The 24239-nt window shown below is 40.9% G+C and overlaps 1 protein-coding gene across 1 annotated transcript; it reads left to right on the forward strand.

The window, feature by feature from the left end:
* The first annotated feature begins 15000 nt into the window (after window positions 1-15000).
* Window positions 15001-18914, forward strand: LOC143586888 (uncharacterized). Its single transcript, XM_077068337.1, has 11 exons — window positions 15001-15104; window positions 15982-16115; window positions 16291-16372; window positions 17413-17489; window positions 17624-17725; window positions 17854-17943; window positions 18041-18115; window positions 18194-18226; window positions 18325-18405; window positions 18511-18570; window positions 18659-18914. The coding sequence occupies exons 1-11, from the start codon at window positions 15050-15052 to the stop codon at window positions 18803-18805; spliced, it is 936 nt and encodes a 311-aa protein (XP_076924452.1). The 5' UTR covers window positions 15001-15049; the 3' UTR covers window positions 18806-18914.
* Window positions 18915-24239: the final 5325 nt, after the last annotated feature.

Raw genomic sequence — 24239 nt, forward strand, 5'->3', positions numbered from 1 at the left:
AAGATGGATGAACTCGTGTTAACAGAAGATGATATTATTTGATAATGGTCAGATACTTAGATGATTATTATTTATATAATTTGTATGATAACAACGTATGAATACGTTCATCTATATTCAAATTTCCAACATTCTTGCAATTTTTTCACACACATTTCTAATGTCTTGCAATTTTTTACAGTACAAGAAAAGGTTTCTTATACTGTAAAAAAATTTGGGTTATATGTAGTCGCCCACCTTACAAAATACACATGTCTAGCGAAAAAAAGTGACATGCCTCTTCTTGATAAATGAAACAAACACCTCTACTTTCATACTCTGAAACATGAAGAAAAACATTTTTTTAGACAAGAACCCAAAATATGGATAAGAGAGAATACATCATTTTGATTCGTAGTTTTGTTATAAAACCCCACCCTCTTTAATTTTTTGGTGGTTGTAAAATCACATATAAATTTAAAGAAGCTAATGAATTTATACTTCTTTGAATTACATATAAATTCAAAGAAGTATATTTTTGTCTAGACAAGCCATGACGGATCTAGAAGTATATTTTATCAACACTCAATCTTTTAAGAATGTTTTTTACTCTGACGGGGTTACCAAAACTCTCTAGTCTAATTGTGTTAGGTCATTAAAACATTTTGGTTTTTTTTAGTGTGAATATATGACTTTTTAATCTGATTTGGTGCGTAAAGATTTAAAAATGATTTTTAAAATATTATGTAGGCGATTATAAAACTTTGTTTAAGAAGAATGCATACTTTATGCCAGGTTTAACTAATTATCGACTATTGACTTTAACACAAGTCCAATGATGCTTTCTCATTACTCCATATTACATGTCTATGTTTAAATCTAATCCAAACATAGACATATTTTTGAAGAGGTATGTACCCGCCTTAACATCGAGCGGGGCGGGTCAACCCACAAGATATAGACAAGAGGCTTGAAATCAAGATATCATGAAGGCACAAAGCCAAAACCTATGCGCATGGCGCATATCACATATGCTCACGCATCACATATGCTCACGCATATCACATATGCTCACGCATCACATATGCTCACGCACCATATATGCTCACGCATATCACATCTGCGCGTGGCGCATCTGCGCGTGGCGCATATCACATGCTCACGCATCATATATGCTCACGCATATCACATCTGCGCGTGGCGCATCTGCGCGTGGCGCATATTACATATGCTTGCGCATATCACATCTGCGCATGAAACATCTGCGCGTGAGAATAAAGAGAAGACCTCGCGCATGCTCAGGATAGGCGCATATCACACATGCACATAATCAACCTCGTCCTTATCCAAATCAGGATAAGGACAACCTTGATTGTGCTCGTCAGACAACCTTCCAGAAGGTATCCTTTAAGGAATAAGAATATGCTGATGTTGACAGCTGCCAATGAAAGGTGGACAACTCAGCAAAACCCATGTGCTACCACGTGATTGCACATGGGTCAGGTGAAATACCTGGGTCAGAGAATAATCAATGAAAAAGCACCAGGTGTCCTAAGGACACGTGACGCAAAGCAATAGGAGAAGGCCAAAAAGGCCCTAATGGGATCTGAGCCCAATCATTGGAAACCCTAACACTATAAATACCACACCACCTCCACAAGGGGAGGTAAGCAAGAAAATACATTCCAATTCCTTACTCACTCTCAGATTATTATTATCTTCTCCTACAATCTCTTATTCTCACACCGGAGGGTTACCCCAAAGAGGACCCCTCTGTCCCTTTCTGAGGGGTAAGTTCACGGTGCTGCTCGTTTTGTAGGTGGAAGAATTCATACTCCGGAGAACCATCGGTGAAATAGCATACTCATACCCGAGGAAAGTTGATCGTCTACCAGTGAGCCGATCCACGTTTCTTCATTGGCGCCATCACCTGTTACAACGGCAACAAAATCACCATCTCATCAGTTCTCTCTGAAAAACTTCACCATGGTTTCTGGTGTTCGAAACAGCGATCAAGTTCTGGAGGATATTGAACTTGAGGATGTTAATGAGGGACAGCAGTTTCTGAGGGTGCCGCGTGATTCTGCGCGCACCACCAGTAACCATCCCTTCATCACAACTCCTCATAGCCAGACTGAAACTCCTCCAGACGATCTCACGTTCCAAAATCTGACTGGCGCGAAACAAAAAGGACCAATGGGTCCGGAAGTTGAAACCAATGACCCTAAAGAATGGCTCATAAACGAACAACGACGTTTAATGGACAAATACAATGAGCTGGTCAAACACAAAAAGTTAGCCGACTTAACACTAAGGCTCGCGTTTGATAAGCAAACCATTCAAGGAACAACAAAAAGGGCGCGCGCGCCGGAAGATGGTCACTCTGTTCACACTGAACACGCTGATTTTAGTGATGAAGAAGTGCACAGCATGAGGAAGACGCGAGATACTCATGCAGGAGGCTCACAGCTCCGCGCGCACATGAACATAGCGCCTGGGGCCAAAGCCGATATGGATCTGTACACACCGTACAACCCACCAGCGAGAGGGCAAATGGACGTAACCACACCATACAGGCCAGCCATCTTGGTGAAGCATTCAAAATTCACTGAGCGCATCGCGAAGGCTCCCATTCAGCACAAAACCAAGATGCCAAGTGGTTTGGGCAAGTACGACGGCACAACTGATCCAGACGATTTCCTACAAGGTTTTTACAACACTGGAAACCTAGAAAGCTGGACGATGCCAACATGGTGTCACATGTTTGCTCGCTGCCTCACGGGCGCAGCGCGTGTCTGGTTCGAAAGCTTGCCGACTGGACAAATCGATGGGTTCGAAGAGCTATTGGAGAAGTTCCAGGCTCACTTCGTACAGCAGCGCAGACACACGCGCGACCCCGATGACATCATGCACTGCGTGCGCAGGAATGATGAAACCATTGAAGACTACATAACCCTTTTCAATCAGGAATCTCTAGCAATTGGAGGTATCACTGAACAACTCTTGAACGTGGCCTTTATACAAGGTGCGCGCAGTGATCAACTCCGCAGAGCTCTCGTGAGGAGAGATGGCATGCCAACCACTTGGGCCAAGCTAATGGAAGCATCGCGAGTCTTCGCGCGAAATGAAAAACAAATTGCCCAAGATAGAGCAAGAGATAGAGGGCATCAAACAGAAGCACCGCGCAACAATGAAAGGAGGGGCAAACAGAACTCCGTATGGTCCAGGTTGCAACAAACCAGTTTTTCTCCCGCAGAAAAGCAGGCGCAACCAAGCTCACCCCAGCCCCAAAAAGACATTCGTAATCGCGGAGAAAGTGACAAGAGGGAAGGCGGCAGAGAGCCTAACAGACCTCTACCAAGAATATGGACTCCCCTCACTAAAACGCATTCACAAGTGTTAAGCACAGAGAATGTCCAGTTTAAAAGCCCCAAGCCATTACTCCACAAGGGACCATCAAACAGTGGCACGTATTGTGAGTTTCACAAGTCCACAGGGCACAACACCGATGCATGCCACCATTTGAAGGATGCGATTGAAAGAGATGTGAAATCAGGCAAGTTGGCTCACCTGGTGAAAAACCCAAGACCAGAGAATGAACAACCAGATGGAGCCTCAGCCAGCAAAAAGTTCAAAAGAATCTGTGTAGCCGAGGGAGGAAGGCAAGGGCAAAGATCGAGAAAGAGAAGCGCGCAAGTCCAAGGAGACTGACGCGAGCAACAAGTAATCTTCCCAAGAATCAGGGGAGGCCCGTCTATCAGCAGTCCTCTAGTCATCACTACACACATTGCTCATTATGAAGTGTCAAAAGTCCTGGTGGACACTGGCAGTGAATCAGACATCATGTATGAGCAATGTTTCAGAAAGTTGGATCCAGCATACCAAGCAAGGCTCGAAATTGTGAATGCACCAATCTCGGGTGTTTCAAATGAAATCATTCACCCCCTAGGTCAGATACAATTTGAACTAACCATGGGGGATGAGAAACACAAGCGAGCCGAAATTGTCAACTTCTTGGTCTTGCCCACCACTTCATGCCACAATATGATCTTGGGTAGAGGAACGATTGCTCAATTCAACGCCATACCATCACCAGCGCACGGCGCGCTGGGTTCCCAACACCAACAGGTGTAACATTTGTGTACCGAGATCATTTGTGCGCAGTGACAAGTATACCGAGGGAAGGGAGAATGAAACTTCCAATGGCAAACAACGCGCCAGAGGAATGGATTCTCAACCCAAAATTCCCAGAGCAAACAATCACAATTGGAGCTACGATATCAGACGACACAAGGTTGAGAATGAAAAGATTGCTCACAACGTATATGTCGGTCTTCGCGTGGCAACATTCTGATATGACTGGAGTTCCGCGAGACCTGACGCAACATTCTCTCAACACCTTCAAGTCTGTAGAGCCAATTGCTCAAAAGAAGAGAGTCATGGGGGATGAGAAGGCAAAGGCCATGAATGAGCAAGTAGAAGATCTACTGCGCGCAAATATCATCCGCCCAATACGATACCAAACATGGGTAGCCAATCCTGTGATGGTAAAGAAGAGCAACGGGTCATGGAGGATGTGCATTGATTTCAAGGACCTCAACAAAGCATGTCCAAAAGATTGTTACCCCCTCCCAAACATTGACGCGAAAGTGGACTCTGTGGCGCCATTTAAGCTCAAATGTTTCCTGGACGCCTACAAGGGCTATCACCAAATTCAAATGGCACCACAAGACGAGGACAAAACTGCCTTCAGAACTGACAAGGGTGTTTTTTGTTACACAAAAATGCCCTTTAGCTTGAAGAATGCAGGAGCCACCTACCAAAGACTCATGGATGCGGTTTTCAACGGGCAAATTGGAAGAAACCTAGAAGTCTACGTGGATGATTTGGTGATTAAAAGCAGGGAGGAAAAACAAATGCTCAAAGACATCGAAGAAACCCTTTGGCGCCTAAAGGAAGTAAACATGAAGCTCAACCCGAGCAAATGCACATTCGGCGTAGAAGAAGGGAAATTTCTAGGTGTAATGGTCACCAAGGATGGTTTCAAGGTGAACCCAGAGAAGGTGGAGGCTATCCTTGACATGCCCTCACCATCCACCATGAAGGAAGTTCAAAAGTTGAATGGTAGATTGGTATCAATTAACAGGTTCCTAGCGAACCATGCAAGCAAATCTACCCCATTTGTTAACACATTGAGAAATTGCCTAAAGAAAAGCCAATTCAAGTGGACACCTGAGGCCGAGCAAGCTTTCAGTGAGATAAAAGAATGTCTGATAAATCTGCCTGCGCTCACAGCTCCACTTCCTGGCGAAACTCTAACATTGTACCTGTCAGCATGAGAGCGCGCCATCGGCGCAGTGTTGTTGGTGGATCGCAAGGGAATCCAAACACCAATCTATTATGTGAGTCGGGTGCTGACAGATCCTGAGACGCGCTACTCCATCATGGAAAAGTTAGTTTTGTCACTAACACACACGTCGCGCAAGCTTCATAGATATTTCAATGGTCATCCTATTGAAGTTCTGACTGGTTACAACATCCAGCAAGTCTTGCGGCGTCCCGCGCTCTCAGGAAGGCTGACAAAATGGGCGCTGGAATTAGGAGAGCACACGATCGCCTATAAGCCCCGTCCAGCAATAAAGGGACAAGTCTTAGCTAATTTTATCGCAGAAATCCCTGAAGGAAAAATTGAAGAGGCTCAGCGCGAGGTAGACCCTCTGCAAGCCAATAATGAAAAAAATGTTTGGAGATTATTCACTGATGGAGCTTCAAACAATGAAGGGTCCGGCGCAGGCCTCAAGCTGGTGGATCCAAAAAGTCATGAGTATACTTACGCAATCAGGTTGGATTTCAAGAGCACCAACAATGAAGCTGAGTATGAAGCCCTGCTGGCTGGTCTGCGCATCGCGCACAAGTTCGGAGTTAAAAAGCTAGAGGCCCATGTTGATTCATACTTGGTAGCAGCACAGGTCTATCCCCTTTATGATGCCAAGGAGAACACTATGCCTCTGTATCTAGAGCAGGCGAGAAAACTCATCGAGCAATTTGACTTCTTCAGAATCATACATATTCCGCGCAGTGAAAACAAGTCTGCCGACGCGCTGAGTAAGATGGCATCAACCAACTTCGATCACTTTGGCAAATATGTCAGGGTGGAAGTAATGAGCAACCCGTCGGTGGGAGCGAAGTCTGTCCTTGTAATTCATACAACACCTTCATCATGGATAACTCCATTAATGGAATTCTTGAAGGAGGGAAAGATACCGGACGATCGCGCACAGGCGAGGAAGATAAGACACAAGTCGCAGAACTACGAACTGCTTGATGGTACGTTATATCGACGCTCTTATCTTGGACCGCTCATGAAATGCCTAGATGCTGAGGAAGCAAGCTATGTGATCAGAGAGATACATGAAGGAATCTATGGAATACATGCTGGCTCGCGCATGGTGGTTGCCAAGGCAATGAGCGCAGGTTACTATTGGCCAGGCATGTACTTGGACGCGTTAAAAGAGACCAAAAATGCAAAGCGTGTCAGAGCTATGCGCCAAACACCATGCGGCCAAAGAACAACTTGATTCCGGTGACCTCCGCATGGCCTTTCCATAAATGGGCAATCGATATTGTGGGTCCCCTACCGCAAGCGCAAGGGCGAGTAAAATTTTTGGTAGTGGCAGTAGACTATTTCACAAAATGGGTTGAAGCCAAGCCACTAGCAAAAATCACAGCAGAGGCGATGAAGCAATTTATTTGGAGCCACATCATATGCCGTTTTGGCCCGCCCATGGAAATTGTGAGCGACAATGGCAAACAATTCACCGACGGGAAGATATCCAGTTGGCTCAAGGAATTGCGCATCAACCAAATCTTCACTTCAGTATACCACCCTCAGGGGAATGACCAAGTGGAGCGTGCGAACCAAAGCTTGCTGAATGGGCTGAAGAAAAGGTTGGAGGGAGAATCCCATTCATGGGTCGAGGAGCTACCTAATGTCCTGTGGGCGCACAGGACATTAAGCAAAACCAGCAATGGCGAATCCCCGTTCAGCCTAACCTATGGAACGGAGGCTATGATTCCAGCAGAAATTGGATGCCCATCCCATAGAGTGCTCATGATGAGTAAGATTGATAACGAGCGCGAAAGGAGGTTGGATCTCAACTTACTTGAAGGGCGCAGAGAGGCGGCTATCATCAGTGAAGCCAAATACAAGAAAAAACTAGAAAAATATTACAATCAACGCGTGAAAGAATGCCACTTCAAGAAGAACGATTTTGTCCTTCGGAACAATGAAGCTAGCCGCGCAATACCTCCGGGAAAAATGTCCCCCAACTGGGAGGGACCTTATCAAGTCTCGGAAGAATTGGGAAAATGCGCATACACTTTAAAAGATTTGAATGGAAAGAAGATCCCGCGCGCATGGAACGCAGCACAGCTTAGAAAATGTTTCATGTAAAAATTGTCAAGTTTGTAATCAAGGCTTTTTAAGCCATTATGAATAATGATAAGCGCTATTTTCTCTTAATGTGTGTTCTATTACCTTTTGCATACATGTTTCACACTTCCCTTTATTAATTTTGAGCAATATGACAACATTGTATTGACATCAAAACTAAAAATAAAACGAAGTAAAACATACATGCGCGAGCTTCAAGCTCAAACGCGTTAACGAGTTTTAACTCTAAAACGTTAGGGCCTTAGCCCAATAATATGAGCCTTAGCTCAGGGCCTTAGCCCAATAATACGAGCCTTAGCTCAAATCACTCACAACATCCATCCTACATGCTGCGCAGCTAGACCATAAAAATACCTAAGCACAACTAAGGCAAAGCACATGCCAAAACATAGTTGTTAAGGTCTCAGGTCGAGATCGCGCATGGAATTGTAATGGATATCAGAGTAACACATACTGACACGTAAAGGCTAAAAAAAAAACTCATAATTCCCTATAATAAATGCGCGATATCGTCGCGCAAAAGAGGAATAATGAAACGCCAAGGCACTTGTCAGCATAGTCAGGATATTGCAAAATCACTTAAAATATGACAAGGATTAAGTAAAATAATTTCCTTACAACCTTGTTCAAATTTCAACGTGCAAGCATATCTTATATTCAACAAGCAAACATGCAATATAAAGAGATGAATGGGGAATGCGCAAGATGCGAATAAGGGAAAAACAAAATTTCATTCCAAAACATAGAAATTTACAAATTTACAAAATGATGAGATACAAACTACAAATAAAAAAAAAACATGAAGGGCTTCTCAAGTCTCTATATCAACGTCAGCCTCTTCATCGCCCTCATCATTACCTCCCTCAGCATCTGGCGCAGCCCGCTCCTCGTCATCTCCAAACTTGCCATAGTCAAGCTGTTCGTCTTGAATGGAGTCGTCTTCTATCACAATAGTGTCAGGAGCAGGTCCTTTGGCCACGCCAGAGCCGCTAGCAGAGGCAGCATTGCCCGCGCCATCATCGCCGCCACCAGCCCCTTCACACTCGTCAAGTAATTTCTTTAGAGCGCCAAGATCGGGCTGATCAGCAAGCGAGGCTATCTGCAAATCATAAGGAAAAGTATGAGTACAAAAAGACTAGGAAAATAAGTCAAGGTAAACTCATTAAGGTTAAAATACCTGCTCAAGGATGGGAATGAGAGTATTCAAATACTTCTCCCCCACCTCGGCCATGTCAGCGCAGACGACGTCGAGCTGATAAGGGTAGTCGGATGGGTTCTTCTTCAGCATGCTATATTCACAGCCATCCTTAAACCCTTCAGCTCGACCCACTAAGCGCGAGGCAGCGTTGCAATCCATCACAAGGGTCTGAAACTCGTCTGAGTATTTCATCGCATAAGCGCAACGAATCATACCCTGTGAGACTAGCCATTGGCGATCCTGCGCGAGGGAAGAAACAGACGTCTCAAGAGCAGGAATCTGAGAGTTTAACAACTCAACAGTTTCCTTGGTCTGTTTTAGCTCTTCTCTGTCGGACGCTGCTGCCGCCAAGGCCTCATTCCTTTCCGCTCGCGCAACATCGAGCTCTTCTTGGCCAGACGCTGCCGTCGCCAGGGCTTCATCCTTCTCTGCCCGCGCGGCCTCAAGCTCTTTCTTCAGGCGCGCAACCTCACTCTCTAATAAAGATTTGTCAGTGATAGCCTGCACAAGAGTTTGATCACGCGCCTCTGCATCTAGCTCCAAATCGCGCACTCGCCGCGCGTACTTGGCCGCATCCGCCTCTGCTGCCTGCAGCTTCTCCCGCGCAGCCTGCAGCTCATGCCCGCGCTTCACGAAGGCAGCGTTGACACTTGCTCGGTTCTCGCTGAGTTCTGCTTGGAGTTTCTCAGCTCTCTCTCGAGCGTCAGAAAGATTCCAAGCAGACACCTTAGCCTCTTGCTTGGCCTCCGTAAGAGCATCACGCACCTTTACATAATCATAGCGAAGCTCTTGGGAGGCAGCAAAGAACGCAGACCCAGCAAAAAGATGGTCATTGAGCAAGTCCACGCGAGCGCGGTCCTCCTGAAACCTCCTTTCAGCTGGAGGCACAGAGTGAGCCCAGAAGTCTTCACACACACCCATTGACTGAAATGAGCTATTCTCAGTAATATTCCATCTCGGGCGATATATGTGATCGGCTTCTTGCAAACACAAAGCAACGTTCTAGTCATCTAAACACTAATATGGAAGTCCGCGCAGCGGAGCAAAACGAACTTATACCTGCGGAGAGCAAGCAGAAAAGTCAGCGCCAGCCCCACGAGAAGGCTGCGCCACGAAATCTCGTGGCGCTACAGGGCTTGCGCGGCCACCATCGGAGTCTTCAAAATTGACCTCCTCATCCTCTGTAACAGGTCTTTTCTCCTGCGACTTGGAAAAATCAAAACCAGTCTCGCGAGGAGGGCTGCGCGCAGGAGGAGGTGAGGGAGGTCTCGACGCCGCTAGATCAGCGCGTAAAACAGTCTCCTGCTCCTTAGTAATCCCAATGAGGGGAGATTCAGTGCTTGCAGGAGCAGGAGCAGAACCAACGGCGCTGGCGCCGGCACCAGCAGTGCCGCCAGCAGCTTGTGTGCCAGCTATAATTCCTATGAAAAAACCAACAAAGAGAAATGATTCATGACTTGATCTAAAAGAAAAAAAGTCAGAAAATAAAAGCGCAATATATACCTTGGCGCACCGCCGTTCGCGAGTTAAACATCGCCATGAAATCCATTTTCCCCCTTTTCGAGGGTAAAACAGGGGACTTCAAAGCAACCTTCGGCGCAGCCTCGGTACCTTGTTGCGCCTGAGGTTGATCCACCAAGGTCGCCGGCTCTACAAACATTTGAGTGAGCAAAGATTCATTAATAACTCTATCGGAATCACGCTCATAAAACCATAAAGTATAAACAAAGTATACCTGTTGGAGAAGAGGAAACAGCAGGCGCAGCGCCGCTTCCCTTTTCCGCCGCGCGAAGAGAGGAGGTGGCGGCACCATACCTCGTGTGGACAGGAGGACTGCCCACACCTTGAGGCAAAGAAGACAAGGAAAACTTGGAGGTAAACCCCTTGGTTTTCTTAAGTCCCTTCGCTTGAGTAGGAGGATCCTGAGCAACATGGGCATCATTTTTCTTCTGTTTTTTACTGGCCCCTGCGCCAGTTTTCCCTTTAGCTTTACGCTTGAGTTGTGGCACCTCAGCTTCCTCCTCCACCTCTTCTTCCGCGAGCTCCAACTCATAGTTCTCGAGCGCATCTACAATACGTGCAACAGAAATGTTAACCAAATTTGGTATTCTAAAGGCATAAGCATAAGTACAAAGGCCTACCAGGCACATCGCTGTCAAAGCAAAATCCCAAATCAACAGGGATGAACATATCATCGAAGCGATCAGGGAAACCAACTTCCCCAGCGCCCAGCGCGACATAGCCACCCTCCATATGCTCATCATAGGCGGCATGGACGTACTCCTTGCTTACTGCATAAGACAAGACAAATGATATCAGCAAAACGAATTATATTCGCGCAGAAATAATGCAATGAGCTAATAACTCACATAAGCCATCAACTTGGATAACAGGCTCAGTCGCGCTGTCGGTCCACCTCCTGCTCATACCAACCCCCACCAGCGCCTCCTCGCAAATATTCTTGGCGGGGGATGGTTCAGCTGTCAACTTATTAACCCATGCGCCAGTTGGGTTTTTAAGAACATTCTCATCCGCGGGCGCAGAAGAGATCGCGCGCATGGTGATACGGATGGGAACCACACCAGTCTTAATATAAAAAAATTTCTCAGACCAGTCATGAAGGCTTTTGAAGGAAACAGTGCAGCACTTGACCTTCTGACTGCGAGGAATGAACGAGAACCAAGAATCTTGGATTTTTGTCTTATAAAAATATTGAAAGCGCCGAGGGGTGGGCTCCTCGCGCTGAGCTTTGCACATGAACTCAAAATGAGTCATGCGCACAAGTCCAAAAGGATGGACTTGGGATATGTGAATCCCATGAAATTGAAGCAGCGCACCCATAAACCTTGTCATCGGGAGACGAAGGTTGCAGTGAGTGAAAAAATGGCAGTATAAGGAGATATAGCCGGTGGGCGGATCTGCCGCCGGGAGCAGACAGCCGTACTCAGGGAGAAAACCCTGAGAGGCGATGAGACTGTCGAAATCAGACTGTCTCAATTTGCTGGGAATCTCATCCCACCTCTTCACTGTCTTGCCCTTCCCCACCTCCTCCGACGAGGCCTCGACAGCCCGTTTTCCCTTGCCGGTCTTCTTCAAAGTGGACATGACTAATGATTTTACACGGCGTTTGCTGGGGGAGATTGTGGCATCTGGGTTATCAGACATACAACTGTGAATCAAACAGAGGTTACTTCAAGAACGGAAATCTGGAAGCAAAAGACAGGCTCTTAATCGGAATAAAAATGGAAGGAAAGAAAAAGCTCTGAAATAACAATGAAGATGAAGAATAACAACTCAAAAGGCTTGCTTTTATAGGCCCAGGAGAGAGAGAAACAGGTACTGATCAGAGTTCACGCGCCCCCACTCGCAGGTGCAGGCCAACGCGAGCGCGACACGTGTTCCTGACACTGTGTGAGGGGACATAAAAGGGAACGAAACAGGTACTGATCAGAGTTCACGCGCCGCCACTCGCAGGTGCAGGCCAACGCGAGCGCGACACGTGTTCCTGACACTGTGTGAGGGGACAGGAAAGGCAACTGTAGCACCTCGAGCACACGAAAAGTCTGACACATGTCTCCATCTCTGACGCATGTCAGCACCAACCAACCACGTACATGGACGATTCATTTCAACCAAAAGGGTAGAATTTCGCGCAACGATGAGAAATAAAAAAGGAAAAGGCAAACCCAATTAAAAGAGAACTATTAAGTCTAATATTTATCTTACCTCGCTCGCGCGAGACAAGACACACATTAGACTGGGGGGGCTTGAAGAGGTATGTACCCGCCTTAACATCGAGCGGGGCGGGTCAACCCACAAGATATAGACAAGAGGCTTGAAATCAAGATATCATGAAGGCACAAAGCCAAAACCTATGCGCATGGCGCATATCACATATGCTCACACATATCACATATGCTCACGCATCACATATGCTCACGCATATCACATATGCTCACGCATCACATATGCTCACGCGTATCACATGCTCACGCACCATATATGCTCACGCATATCATATCTGCGCGTGGCGCATATCACATGCTCACGCATCATATATGCTCACGCATATCACATCTGCGCGTGGCGCATATTACATATGCTTGCGCATATCACATCTGCGCATGAAACATCTGCGCGTGAGAATAAAGAGAAGACCTCGCGCATGCTCAGGATAGGCGCATATCACACATGCACATAATCAACCTCGTCCTTATCCAAATCAGGATAAGGACAACCTTGATTGTGCTCGTCAGACAACCTTCCAGAAGGTATCCTTTAAGGAATAAGAATATGCTGATGTTGACAGCTGCCAATGAAAGGTGGACAACTCAGCAAAACCCATGTGCTACCACGTGATTGCACATGGGTCAGGTGAAATACCTGGGTCAGAGAATAATCAATGAAAAAGCACCAGGTGTCCTAAGGACACGTGGCGCAAAGCAATAGGAGAAGGCCAAAAAGGCCCTAATGGGATCTGAGCCCAATCATTGGAAACCCTAACACTATAAATACCACACCACCTCCACAAGGGGAGGTAAGCAAGAAAATACATTCCAATTCCTTACTCACTCTCAGATTATTATTATCTTATCCTACAATCTCTTATTCTCACACCGGAGGGTTACCCCAAAGAGGACCCCTCTGTTTCTTTCTGAGGGTGAAGTTCACGGTGCTGCTCGTTTTGTAGGTGGAAGAATTCATACTCCGGAGAACCATCGGTGAAATAGCATACTCATACCCGAGGAAAGTTGATCGTCTACCAGTGAGCCGATCCACGTTTCTTCAATGTTAATGTTTGGTGACACAATTCGAACCGTTCAAACCGAGTTAATTCCGTCGGCTCAGCTACGTTGGGAGTGGACCATTTGATTTATGGTTTGGAAAACCAGGTCTTCATGGTTCGGTTAGGTTTATGTTTTGGAACCTGCCACCGAAACCTACAGGCCGAAATATTTAAAAGAATAATATAATTTTAATAAATAAAATCTTATCACTTATTGATTTGAGACAACTATAATACATATAAATACGTTTAATTACGACACATATATTTTACTATTTTAACCGGTTTTGTATTGTTGTTTTTTTTACGCCCTGCTTGCGGTGCGCGCATATAATGTATATATGTGTGAACCCTCGGGTGGGCAAAAGTAAAATTGCACTAATTTTGACGTTATTTTACTAATCTCGTGAAAATAACGTTAAAAGTGGCGGAAGGTTAATCAGGCATCATGTGGTGGCGTTGATAGCCGAAAGACAATGGCACATGCACCGATCAGCCGGTGTCCCGATGATTGAGTGCTATGTGCCTTATGTCCAAGGCTTGATGCAAAACTACTATCGAGCCGGGGGTCTCACCGGAAGCAGCCTCTCTATCCCTATGGGATAGAGGTAAGGCTATCTACATCTTACCCTCCTCAGATCCTACCATAGCATTGCTATTGGTGGGATATACTGAGTACGATGATGATGATGATGTATTATTGTTTTTTTTTTCAAATATAATAAAACTCTTAAATACTTAAAACTACGCTATGTTATCGAGTTCACATAACTAAAAAAAGAAAATGAAACATTTCCTTTCTTTTCCTTTTAACCATACCACAACTCATTCTCTATCTTTAGGTCACTTATTTTTCTTAGACACTCACAAATTTTTGTGTAAACGATGAATATCAAGTCTTTAAAATTTGAGAATCGGTATTTATAAATTTAGATTCTCATCCTGTTGAATATGTAAAATAAAGCAAATCTTTGAGTTTTGCTGAATGAGATAAATATAGAGATCTATTGTGAATATTATTAGTTTTCTAGCACGACACACCAACAAAAAAAAGATCAAATAGCTCAAGACCTAACGGTATAAAAGTGTTATGGGATAAGGTTTATCGCCTAATGGTACTAGGAGTAGCACTAAAATTGCCCTTAAAAAGAAGAAACAAAAGAGATACTTATAACTTCAAATATAAAATCGAAATACGTTTTTCAAACCATCAATTAAGTTCTTATCAATAGAAGTAGCAAGAAACTAGACACACCGATACAACCATCAAAACGTAACACGTCACCATATCAACATACAAAAATCACAAACTTAATCCACCGACCCCACCTATCTAGACTCACTTGATCTATTCTTTATCCAAAGTTACTTGTCCATTAAACTAGACGTGAATGAAGACCCCGCTATCTACTAACGCATTTCTCCTTTCCCACAAACATCAAACCGCAATCAAACTAACGACTTAAAAAAGTTTTTAAAGGTTGGAGGGCGGAAAAAGGAAGTAAGGTAAAAAAAACGATTTTAGTGGAATCACCTCGGCAAATAATAATAATAATAATAATAATAATAATAATAATAATAATACATCTCTCTCTCTCTCTCTCTCTGGTTTTTATAGTCAGATTTGTTAAAGATGGCGATGCAAACCGGAGTTAGCTCCTCCAAAGTACTCATCCTCGTCGGTGCAGGTAAACCCTTAAACCCCATATTTCTTATCCTTATTCTATTATTTATCATATGATTTGTATTTGTTTCCTTTATTATTATTGCTCAAGATTTAGGGTTTTTTTTTTGTCATAACGAAGTTTTATATAATTTACTATAAAACGATTACAATAAAGTGGCAGAGGTCATGAGTATAAAGTGGCAGAGGTCATGAGGATAATTTAGGGTTTATCCTAATTAACCGTATTTATCAATCATTATTATGCCTCAACAATTTGGGTCTATTAAATCAATTAAGGTTCAATTTTTTTATTCTGTTGATTGATATGATAATATACGATGCAGTAAATGAATTAAGTCTGCTGAAACAGAGGTCATGAGTATAACTGTATAACACATGCTTGTCAAAGGTTGATGAGCCTTGGGCCTAGCTCCAATTACCAAGAGGCCTTGAGATGCATACCGTACCTATACCAGTTTTTGGGGTTTTAGACGTGTTTTAGGGCTAGTTTAGGGTCATTTATTTTATATTACAGACCACTTTTCAGAATTTTTTGAATTTGGCCGGAATTTTGCCTTGCTTTTCCTGAGGACACGCCCGAAGGGCTTTTGGTATAATAGCCTTCAGAAACCAAAATTACAACTTTCTTGTGTCCTGTTTGATCCACTTATAGTGTTATGTTGCAGTTATGCTATTAAAGGCTATGGTTGAAAACAAGTATGATAAGTTTGTGAATTGCGATGTTTGTTGTTTAATCTACTAAATAATGTTAAACACTATAACTTAATAATATTAATCTTGGCTTTTTGATTAAGCATGCCATATAGAGGCTCTTGTAGCTATGTTTTCATTTTTGTAATATGTATTTGCCATTTAATGATGTTCTTTGTGCTGATTAGGTCTGACAAGTTCTGTTATATTAAGGAGTGGAAAACTCTCTGATATATTATCAGAGCTCCAGGAGTTAATGACGGGCGTTAATGAAATTGAAATTCAACCTGGAAAGTACGATAGTGCCGCTCTTTCAGCGCAGGTATTTGAAAAGCTACTTAAAAGAATTATAACTGCATGTGCTATATTGTTGTTAATGTTGCACTTCTTATAAAGTGTAATGGCAAATGTTAGAAATTGTTTTCAAATAGTTAGTTGAACGAATTATACTTTATGCGCTTACTTTTTTCTCATTTTTGTCTATGGTTTCACTCTAGATTCGACAATTGGCACAAGAGATCCGGGAGTTGTCTCTCTCCCGTCCTGTTACCATATTTAATAGCGATTCTAGTTCTAGTGGTATGACATTTGAACTTCTTTATATACGTCTTTGGGCTTAATACTCTAGCTTTGTTTGTTCTTGATAGATATTTGCAATGTTACTTTTGAGTTCTTAATCCTTGCTGAGGTATACAACTATACATGATCATTATATTGCATAATGAATTAATAATTTAGATGCATTTAACAGCATAACCCCAGATTTTTATTTCAGTTATTTACGCTCCGAAGTTCTCATTTTTGGAATAGAACTCTTTTGTATTTGCTTTTATACAAGTGTTTTTATTACTTCCTGTTTAAACATGAAGATAATGATGACAAATAAAATATAATCCAATAGAACATATATATGAATTTATATCTTTTTAGTTTGGAGTTGTTTAATTTTTGGCTTTGAATTTGCTTTTTTGGTATGAACATTATTGCGGGTGTAAGACCACATATGATATGGATGATAATTTTTTCACTGTTGATGTTGTTCTTATGCGTTTAACGATTAGGCACCAAAATTCAAAATATTAGAATAACCCAAACAACGTTGAAGTATTTATGCTAATTCCCATTTTACACCTTGTAATCAAATATGTAACCATAGGGTTTTTATTACAACAAACAAACACCCCTTTAGTAACGTTTACTGGACTTGTTAGTTGTTTGTTCTTAGTTATTTTTCACACCATTTCCCTTTATGTGGTTGAATATTTACGAAGTGTCTGCATTCTTGTTACTATCAGTTTTAATATGCATAACTGGACCTTCAGTTCAACATTTATCTTATAAAAGCTGTGGCGAAGATGAATAACATCATACTGTGAACAAAACAATATTATCCGATACATGTTTTTTACTTGTTATATGTTTGAAACCAAGGTCCATGAAATTTCACATGTAACATGCCAACCTGTGAAATGTAAAAAACTATTTGCTTGAGTAGTTCAGCTAAATTATTGTTAATTTAACCGCAATGACACTCACTAATTATGTGGATTTTGAGTTTGATTTCTTTTCTCTTAACTTTCCATATGCTTATAAATAAACTTTTCTTGTAAATTTGGCAGGCCTATCATCTTACTTGATGCCAGCTGCAGCACTAGGAGCACTAGGAGCAATGGGATATTGTTATATGTGGTGGAAGGTAACATTAAGTTGATTAATAATGTAATACTGCTTACAATAAACAACAAATTGTTTGACTGGATGTATTCCTTTATAACCACATTGATGCATGTTCTGTCACAATTAATTTCATTTTTTCAATTTTGTTTTCAGGGTTTGTCTCTTTCTGATGTTATGTTTGTAACTAAGCAAAATATGGCAAATGCTGTATCAACTGTCTCAAAACAATTAGAGAACGTATCTGATGCATTAGCTGTGAGTAACTCCTCATTTATAGATTGTATTCTCTTTCCTTTATTTATTTATTTATTATTATTATTATTATTATAATAATAATTATTATTATATTGTGATATCTTTTCGTTTACCATTGAAATATACAGTCTACAAAGAGACATCTATCAAAAAGACTTGAAAACTTGGACTGGAAGTTAGATGAACAGAAGGAAATAAGTAATCATATTGCAGATGATGTAAGTTTTTACTTCCTTTTTAGATGTTTTTATATGTGTTCATCTTCAAATTTATTCCTTTTTGAAAGTATTGCTTATTATTCCGATTTTATTTTAGGTAAATGATGTGAAGTCAAATCTTAATCAGATAAGTTATGACATTGATATGATCCATCAAATGATGGCTGGTTTGGTAAGTTTTCTCATTTTTGTTCTAATAATATTCACAAATTGTAACTTTGCTCTTTTATTGTTCTTTGTTACTTAACAGGAAGGAAAGCTTGATCTTATTGAAGGAAAACAGGTGAGAATTTTATAATTTTCACCATGAATGTACCTTGTTCTGTTATACTCATTTCATGGACGATTTATCGGTTAATATTTTTAATTTTTGATCAATAGGATATGACCAATTCAGGTCTATACTACTTGATGCAAGTAGCTGGAGGTATAAAAGATGGGATAAACGCCAAACTCTTTAAGGTCAGATATTATAATTTCCATTATTAATTTATTATTGTTGTTATTATCTAGTGATTTGGTTTGGTTAATAAATAAATCTCATATCTTCTTTTAAACTGACATTAGGATATTGAAGCTAAGATAGGAGAACAATCAAAAATTACATTTGAAGAGACTTCTTTAAAGGTTTGCGACGTGTGTTTGAATGCTTTTTTAATTCTCATTCCAGTCATACATAATTTTTTCGTTGACATTTTGCACTTCACTTGTTCAGGGTCTTCAGTTTCTAACAGATGCTAGTGACTCAGGCTTAAAAGAGCCCGTGTTGACCAAAGTAAGCAAAGATCAAGATAAATCTAAATCTAAATCAAGATTCAGTAGGCCGTACACAATGGGCTTGTCATTTGCCAAAGATATGTGATTGATTGTTTGAAGGGTTGCAAATTGCAATGACCACTATTCTTTTACATTTTGGTTAAGTCATGATTATTCAAAATGTGGGTGGTAATTATATTTCATGATATAAAACCTGGTGGTTTTATTGTTGGGCCATCAAGAAGGCACAAGTGCGGAAGATGGAGGTAGCAGAAATGAGAATGCTACGTTGGATGTGTGGGCACGCAAGGCTAGACCGAATAAGAAACGTTGTGTTTCGCGAGAGATTAGGGGTGGCGAACATAGCAGACAAGATAAGAGAGTGGAGATTGAGATGGTTTGGACATGTAAAGAGAAGACAGACGACGAATCCTGTTAGATCCGTAGAAAACATTACTATAGAGGGGAGGAGGGGTAGAGGACGACCGAATTTGACTTGGGATGAGAGGATTAGGCATGATTTGATAGAGCTAAACCTCTCCGAGGACATGGTTGAGGATAGGAATTCGTAGAGAAGTAGAATTAAAGTTAAGGATTTTTAGAGAGAATTGAATACCTTAGGGCTTAGACTTAACTTATTTAGGTCACATACCATAATGGTATTTCCCTTACATATATTATTATTATTATTATAATTATTATTAGCTTTTATATAGCTGTTAAACTGTGATCTTATTATTAATATTATTTTAATTAGTAGTAGTTTTTATATAACTGTTAAACTTTGATTTCCTTTATTTTGCTTCATACACATGTACTTAGAGCCGAGGGTCTCTCTGGATGCCACCTCTTTATTCCTTTGGATAGAGGTACGGTGTGCCTACATCCCACCCTCCCCAGACCCTACTTATAGCTTTGCTGTCTGTGGGATTTTACTGGGCATGATTGATTGATTGATTGATATAAAACCTGGTGGTGGCGTGACTGCATGCCGTATGTATACATATCAATTGCTACTTGTGATGTATAATTGGATATGAATTGAAATATGTACAATAATACAAAATTAAGAGTTAGATTGTTTAGGTTTGAATGTGGTAATCTGTTATTGATTCCATTCATGGTGCATGATAACTCTTCGAGCCCTGCATCAACAGCACGTGTTATTTCTGTTACAAGTCGATATATATGTATACGTTTTGATGGTTAGTCATTTGGCTCATGATCACAACCTCCCATTCGCAATATGGATCCCCAAGTAATTAACTCTTTTCAAAGTCCCCAGACTTAGTTTATTTATGCTTAATATGATCCGTTACTGATGAATCATTAGCACAATATGACCCGTAGCAGTGTTTTAAAGGTTCAATATGCCCAACCAAACTTAGATATATAGTGAAGATTGCCATGTATAAATCTACACATGTTCTCAATCTCAGCGAGAACCTGTAGCCCTAAAAATTGCCCATTAAGATTTAAGACTCATCGCATATAATAAGGCCCTCAAAATTGAATTAATAGGCAGACCTCCAAACATTAGTCATTCTAAACAATACAAGAAATTTGACTTTTAGAAAGAGGGTTTAGAAAATGATGACATTCTACCTCCTTTGATTCAGTCTTAAAACACTTTTGTTCTAATTTGTACGAAGGTTTGAAAAACCTATTTTTCTTTTATAAAAATATAACAACACTAGGTTAGAATCCGCGTGATACACGGGTTAGTAAAAAATATATGATAAAAAAAACACATGCAGTACACAGGGTGATAATAAAACAAAAACGATAAATAAATGATAATATAAACATTTACAAACATTTTTGTTAATATCATAAAATTACCAATAGCATACACGTAATAGACATTAGTATTTTATAGTAGTTAACAAACGTTACAAAACTTTAAAGTTTTCTATTGGTAAGCTTTCATGGAGACTATATATATATAGGCCATGTTGTACAAAGTTATATAGAAATTTGAATATAACTCTTTATTTCAAACCAAAGCGATAAAATTTGAGAAGCCACATTTCATAAATTGAATTTAATCAAAGAACCAAAAGGATATAATTAATTTATCGAAACCCATGTTTTTACCAACGAATCGCCTATGAATGTTTTAATTTTGTGTTGCATTCGATAAATCGATACCCATGTTGATGAATATCGATTGAAACACATGTAAAAAGAAAAAAATCAAACAAACCTTATAATTCCAATTTAGAAGACAAATGCAAAAGCAGACGTCGATCGTTAAATTAAATGAATATGTATAGTCTAATCGCATTTATACTTTGAATTATGATATAATCATTATAGAATTAGGGTTGAGGATTACAAGAATTGTTAGGTTTAAGCTTGAAGGATGGAAATTGAATTGCTTTTAACATAGTATGGTTGTTTACATAACCCGCTATATGTGAATTGAATTTTAATTTTAATGAAAAGGAAAAAATAAAAAAAAATGTCATGTGTCGGTTTAAAGAGATTTGATGAAAAAGAAAAAATAAAAATAATGCCAAAATGGCATGTGACAATTTAAAGAGATTTGATGAAAAATATTTTTATAAAAAGGAAAAAGTAAAAAAAAAAAAATTCAAAATGCCATGTGACAATTTAAAGAGATTTGATGTAAAGTAGTTTAATGAAAAAGAAAAAATAAATAAAAAATGCCAAAATGCCATATGGTAATTTAAAAAGATTTGATTACAAGAAATGCTTTGGCAAGAGGTCTTATTTATAGCCAAGAAATTGTCAGGCACGACCCCATGCTTGTAGAAGCAGGCACGACCCCATGCTTGTAGAAGCACGACCCCGTACTTTTGGCCTGCCAATTCTTTTAGAAACCAGTCTGACTGAGATTTTTGTAGCGAAGATTACGACCCGCACTTTGTGGCACGGGATCGTGCTCCAAGGAGCACGCCCCCGTGTTTTAGACACTTAATATATTTTTTAATATTTTTTTTTAAAACAACGGAACATATTTACAAGACCTAGTTTAACGAAGGTCTTGGCCAGACCTTTCTTCTTGTATGTTCATTGATTTGGGCGGAGGATTACTATCTCCGAAACCTCTTCGAATGGCCCATCGATGTACGGTTTTAATCGATGTCCATTGACTTTGAACTTGTGGCCGTTAGAATTTGAGATCTCAACTATCCCATGGTCAAAAACTGATTCGACTGCGTATGAACCTGTCCAGCAAGATTTCAGTTTTCCTAGGAAAAGACGTAAACGTGTGTTATATAATAGTACTCGATCACCAACTTGAAACTTTTTGTTTCCCTTCAAATGAGCGTCGTGTAAACGTTTACTCTTTTCTTTGTAAGACCAGGAGTTTTCATAGGCCAGTGCCCTTAGTTCTTCTAGCTCGTTAATTTGATCATCCCGGTTTTTACCGGCGGACGTTAAATCAAAATTCACTTCTCTGAGAGCCCAATAGGCTCTATGCTTTAGTTCTACTGGTAGATGACATGCTTTCCCATATAAGAGTTTGAAAGGTGTTGTTCCTATGGGGGGTTTTGTAGGCTGTCCTAAGGGCCCACAAAGCGTCATCTAACTTTTTTCTGCCCAATTTTTGCGATTAATTCCTATAGTTCTTTCAAGGATCCTCTTAATTCCCATATTCAAGACCTCTACTTGCCCACTAGTCTGAGGGTGATATGGTGTTGCCAATCGGTGGTAAACTCCATACCGTGCTAAGTCTTTGTCCATTAGAACGTTACAGAAGTGAGTACTTCTGTCGCTAATTAGGGCTTCCGGAGTACCAAAACGTGAAAATAACGTTTTCAGAAAATGTACAACTACTCGAGCATCATTTGTGGGAAGCGCTTGTGCTTCTACCCATTTAGACACATAGTCGACTGCTACAAGGATGTACTTATTTCTGAATGAGTTAGAGAATGGGCCCATGAAATCTATCCCCCATACATCAAAGACTTCACAAATTTGAATGCCTTTTTGAGCCTTCTCATTTTTAGCTGCGATGTTTCCAGCTCTTTGACAAGCGTCGCATGCTTGGATCAAAGTATGTGTGCCCTTATATATGGTGGGCTAGAAAAATCCTGCATCAAACACTTTCCTGGCCATGGTGGCGGTACTGTGGTGTCCTCCAGTCGGTCCTTCATGGCAGTGCTTGAGGATACCTAAGGCTTCCTTTCCTAATACGCACCTACGAACAACCTACTTGGCACCTATCCTAAAAAAGTATGGATCTTCCCAAAAATAGAACTTAAGGTCGGAGATGAATTTCTTCTGCTGTTGATGAGTTGGCCCTTTTCTTAGGATTCTACAGGCTAGATAGTTTGCGAAATCGGTAAACCAAGGGCTTTCGTCCTCCTCTTGCATGACTGCTTGGATATGCATGAGAACTTCATGTGGAAAATTATCATTAATAATTTCCTCGTGATGTTCTTTTGAAGTTGGGTATTCTAAGCGTGAAAGATGGTTTGCGGCTACATTCTCTGCTCATTTCTTGTCCTTGACTTCTATATCGAACATCTAGAGTAGTAAAATCCATTGGATAAGTCTGGGTTTTGCATCTTGCTTGTTGAAGAGGTAGCGTATGGCGGCTATGGTCAGTGTAAACTATGGTTTTGGAAAGAACTTGGTAGGATCTAAATTTTTCAAAGGCAAAAACTACTGCTAATAGCTCTTTTTCTGCTGTGGTGTAATTTTCTTGTGCATCGTTAAGAGTTTTACTAGCGTAGTAAATTGGGTGAAAATGATTTTCTTTGCGTTGTCCGAGTATGGCTCCAACTTCAAAGTCACTTGCATCACACATGATCTCGAATGGAAGGATCCAATCGGGTGTAGTCATGATTGGGGCGTTGACAAGTTTGTATTTTAATATGTTGAATGACTCAACACATTCTTTAGAGAAGATAAATGGTGCGCATTTTTCTAGAAGTTTGGTCACAGGTCTAGCAATTTTGGAGAAGTCTTTTATGAAACAACGATAGAATCTTGCATGACCTAGAAAACTTCTGATGGCCTTGACTGAAGTTGGTGGTGGAAGTTTGGATATGGTTTCGATTTTTGCCATATAAACTTCTAGTCCTGCTTGGGATATCTTATGACTGAGAACAATGCCCTCTTTAATCATAAAGTGACATTTTTCCCAGTTGAGTACTAAATTTACTTCTTCACACCTAGCTAACATTTTGTTTAGATTTTTAATAAATGTTAGGAGTCTCTAAAGACTGAGAAGTCGTCCATGAAAACTTACATAGAGTGTTCGATCATTTCATGAAAGATGGCCACCATGCAACGTTGGAAGGTGGCTGGAGCATTACATAGTCCAAATGGCATTCTTCGGTAGGAAAAGGTTCTATACGGGCATGTAAAGGTGGTTTTCTCCTGATCTTCAGGAGAAATTGGAATTTGAAAGTATCCGGGAAATCCATCAAGAAAACAGTAGAACATTTTTCCTGATAAACGTTCAAGCATTTGGTCAATGAAAGAAAATGGAAAATGATCTTTTCTTGTGGCATCATTAAGCTTCCAGTAGTCAATGCAAACTCGCCAGCCTGTGATAGTCC

The sequence above is a fragment of the Bidens hawaiensis genome, unplaced genomic scaffold (genome assembly GCF_021521415.1).
Source record: "Bidens hawaiensis isolate Kalapana, Puna unplaced genomic scaffold, B.hawaiensis_p1.1 tig00035036_1, whole genome shotgun sequence".
NCBI lineage: Eukaryota > Viridiplantae > Streptophyta > Magnoliopsida > Asterales > Asteraceae > Bidens > Bidens hawaiensis.

Coding starts and splice junctions, on each gene's coding strand:
- LOC143586888 (XM_077068337.1), top strand. CDS start 15,050: ATGGCGATGCAAACCGGAGTTAGCTCCTCCAAAGTACTCATCCTCGTC. Junction 17,726..17,853: donor ACGTATCTGATGCATTAGCT/GTGAGTAACTCC, acceptor TGAAATATACAG/TCTACAAAGAGACATCTATC. Junction 18,571..18,658: donor TTGAAGAGACTTCTTTAAAG/GTTTGCGACGTG, acceptor TCACTTGTTCAG/GGTCTTCAGTTTCTAACAGA.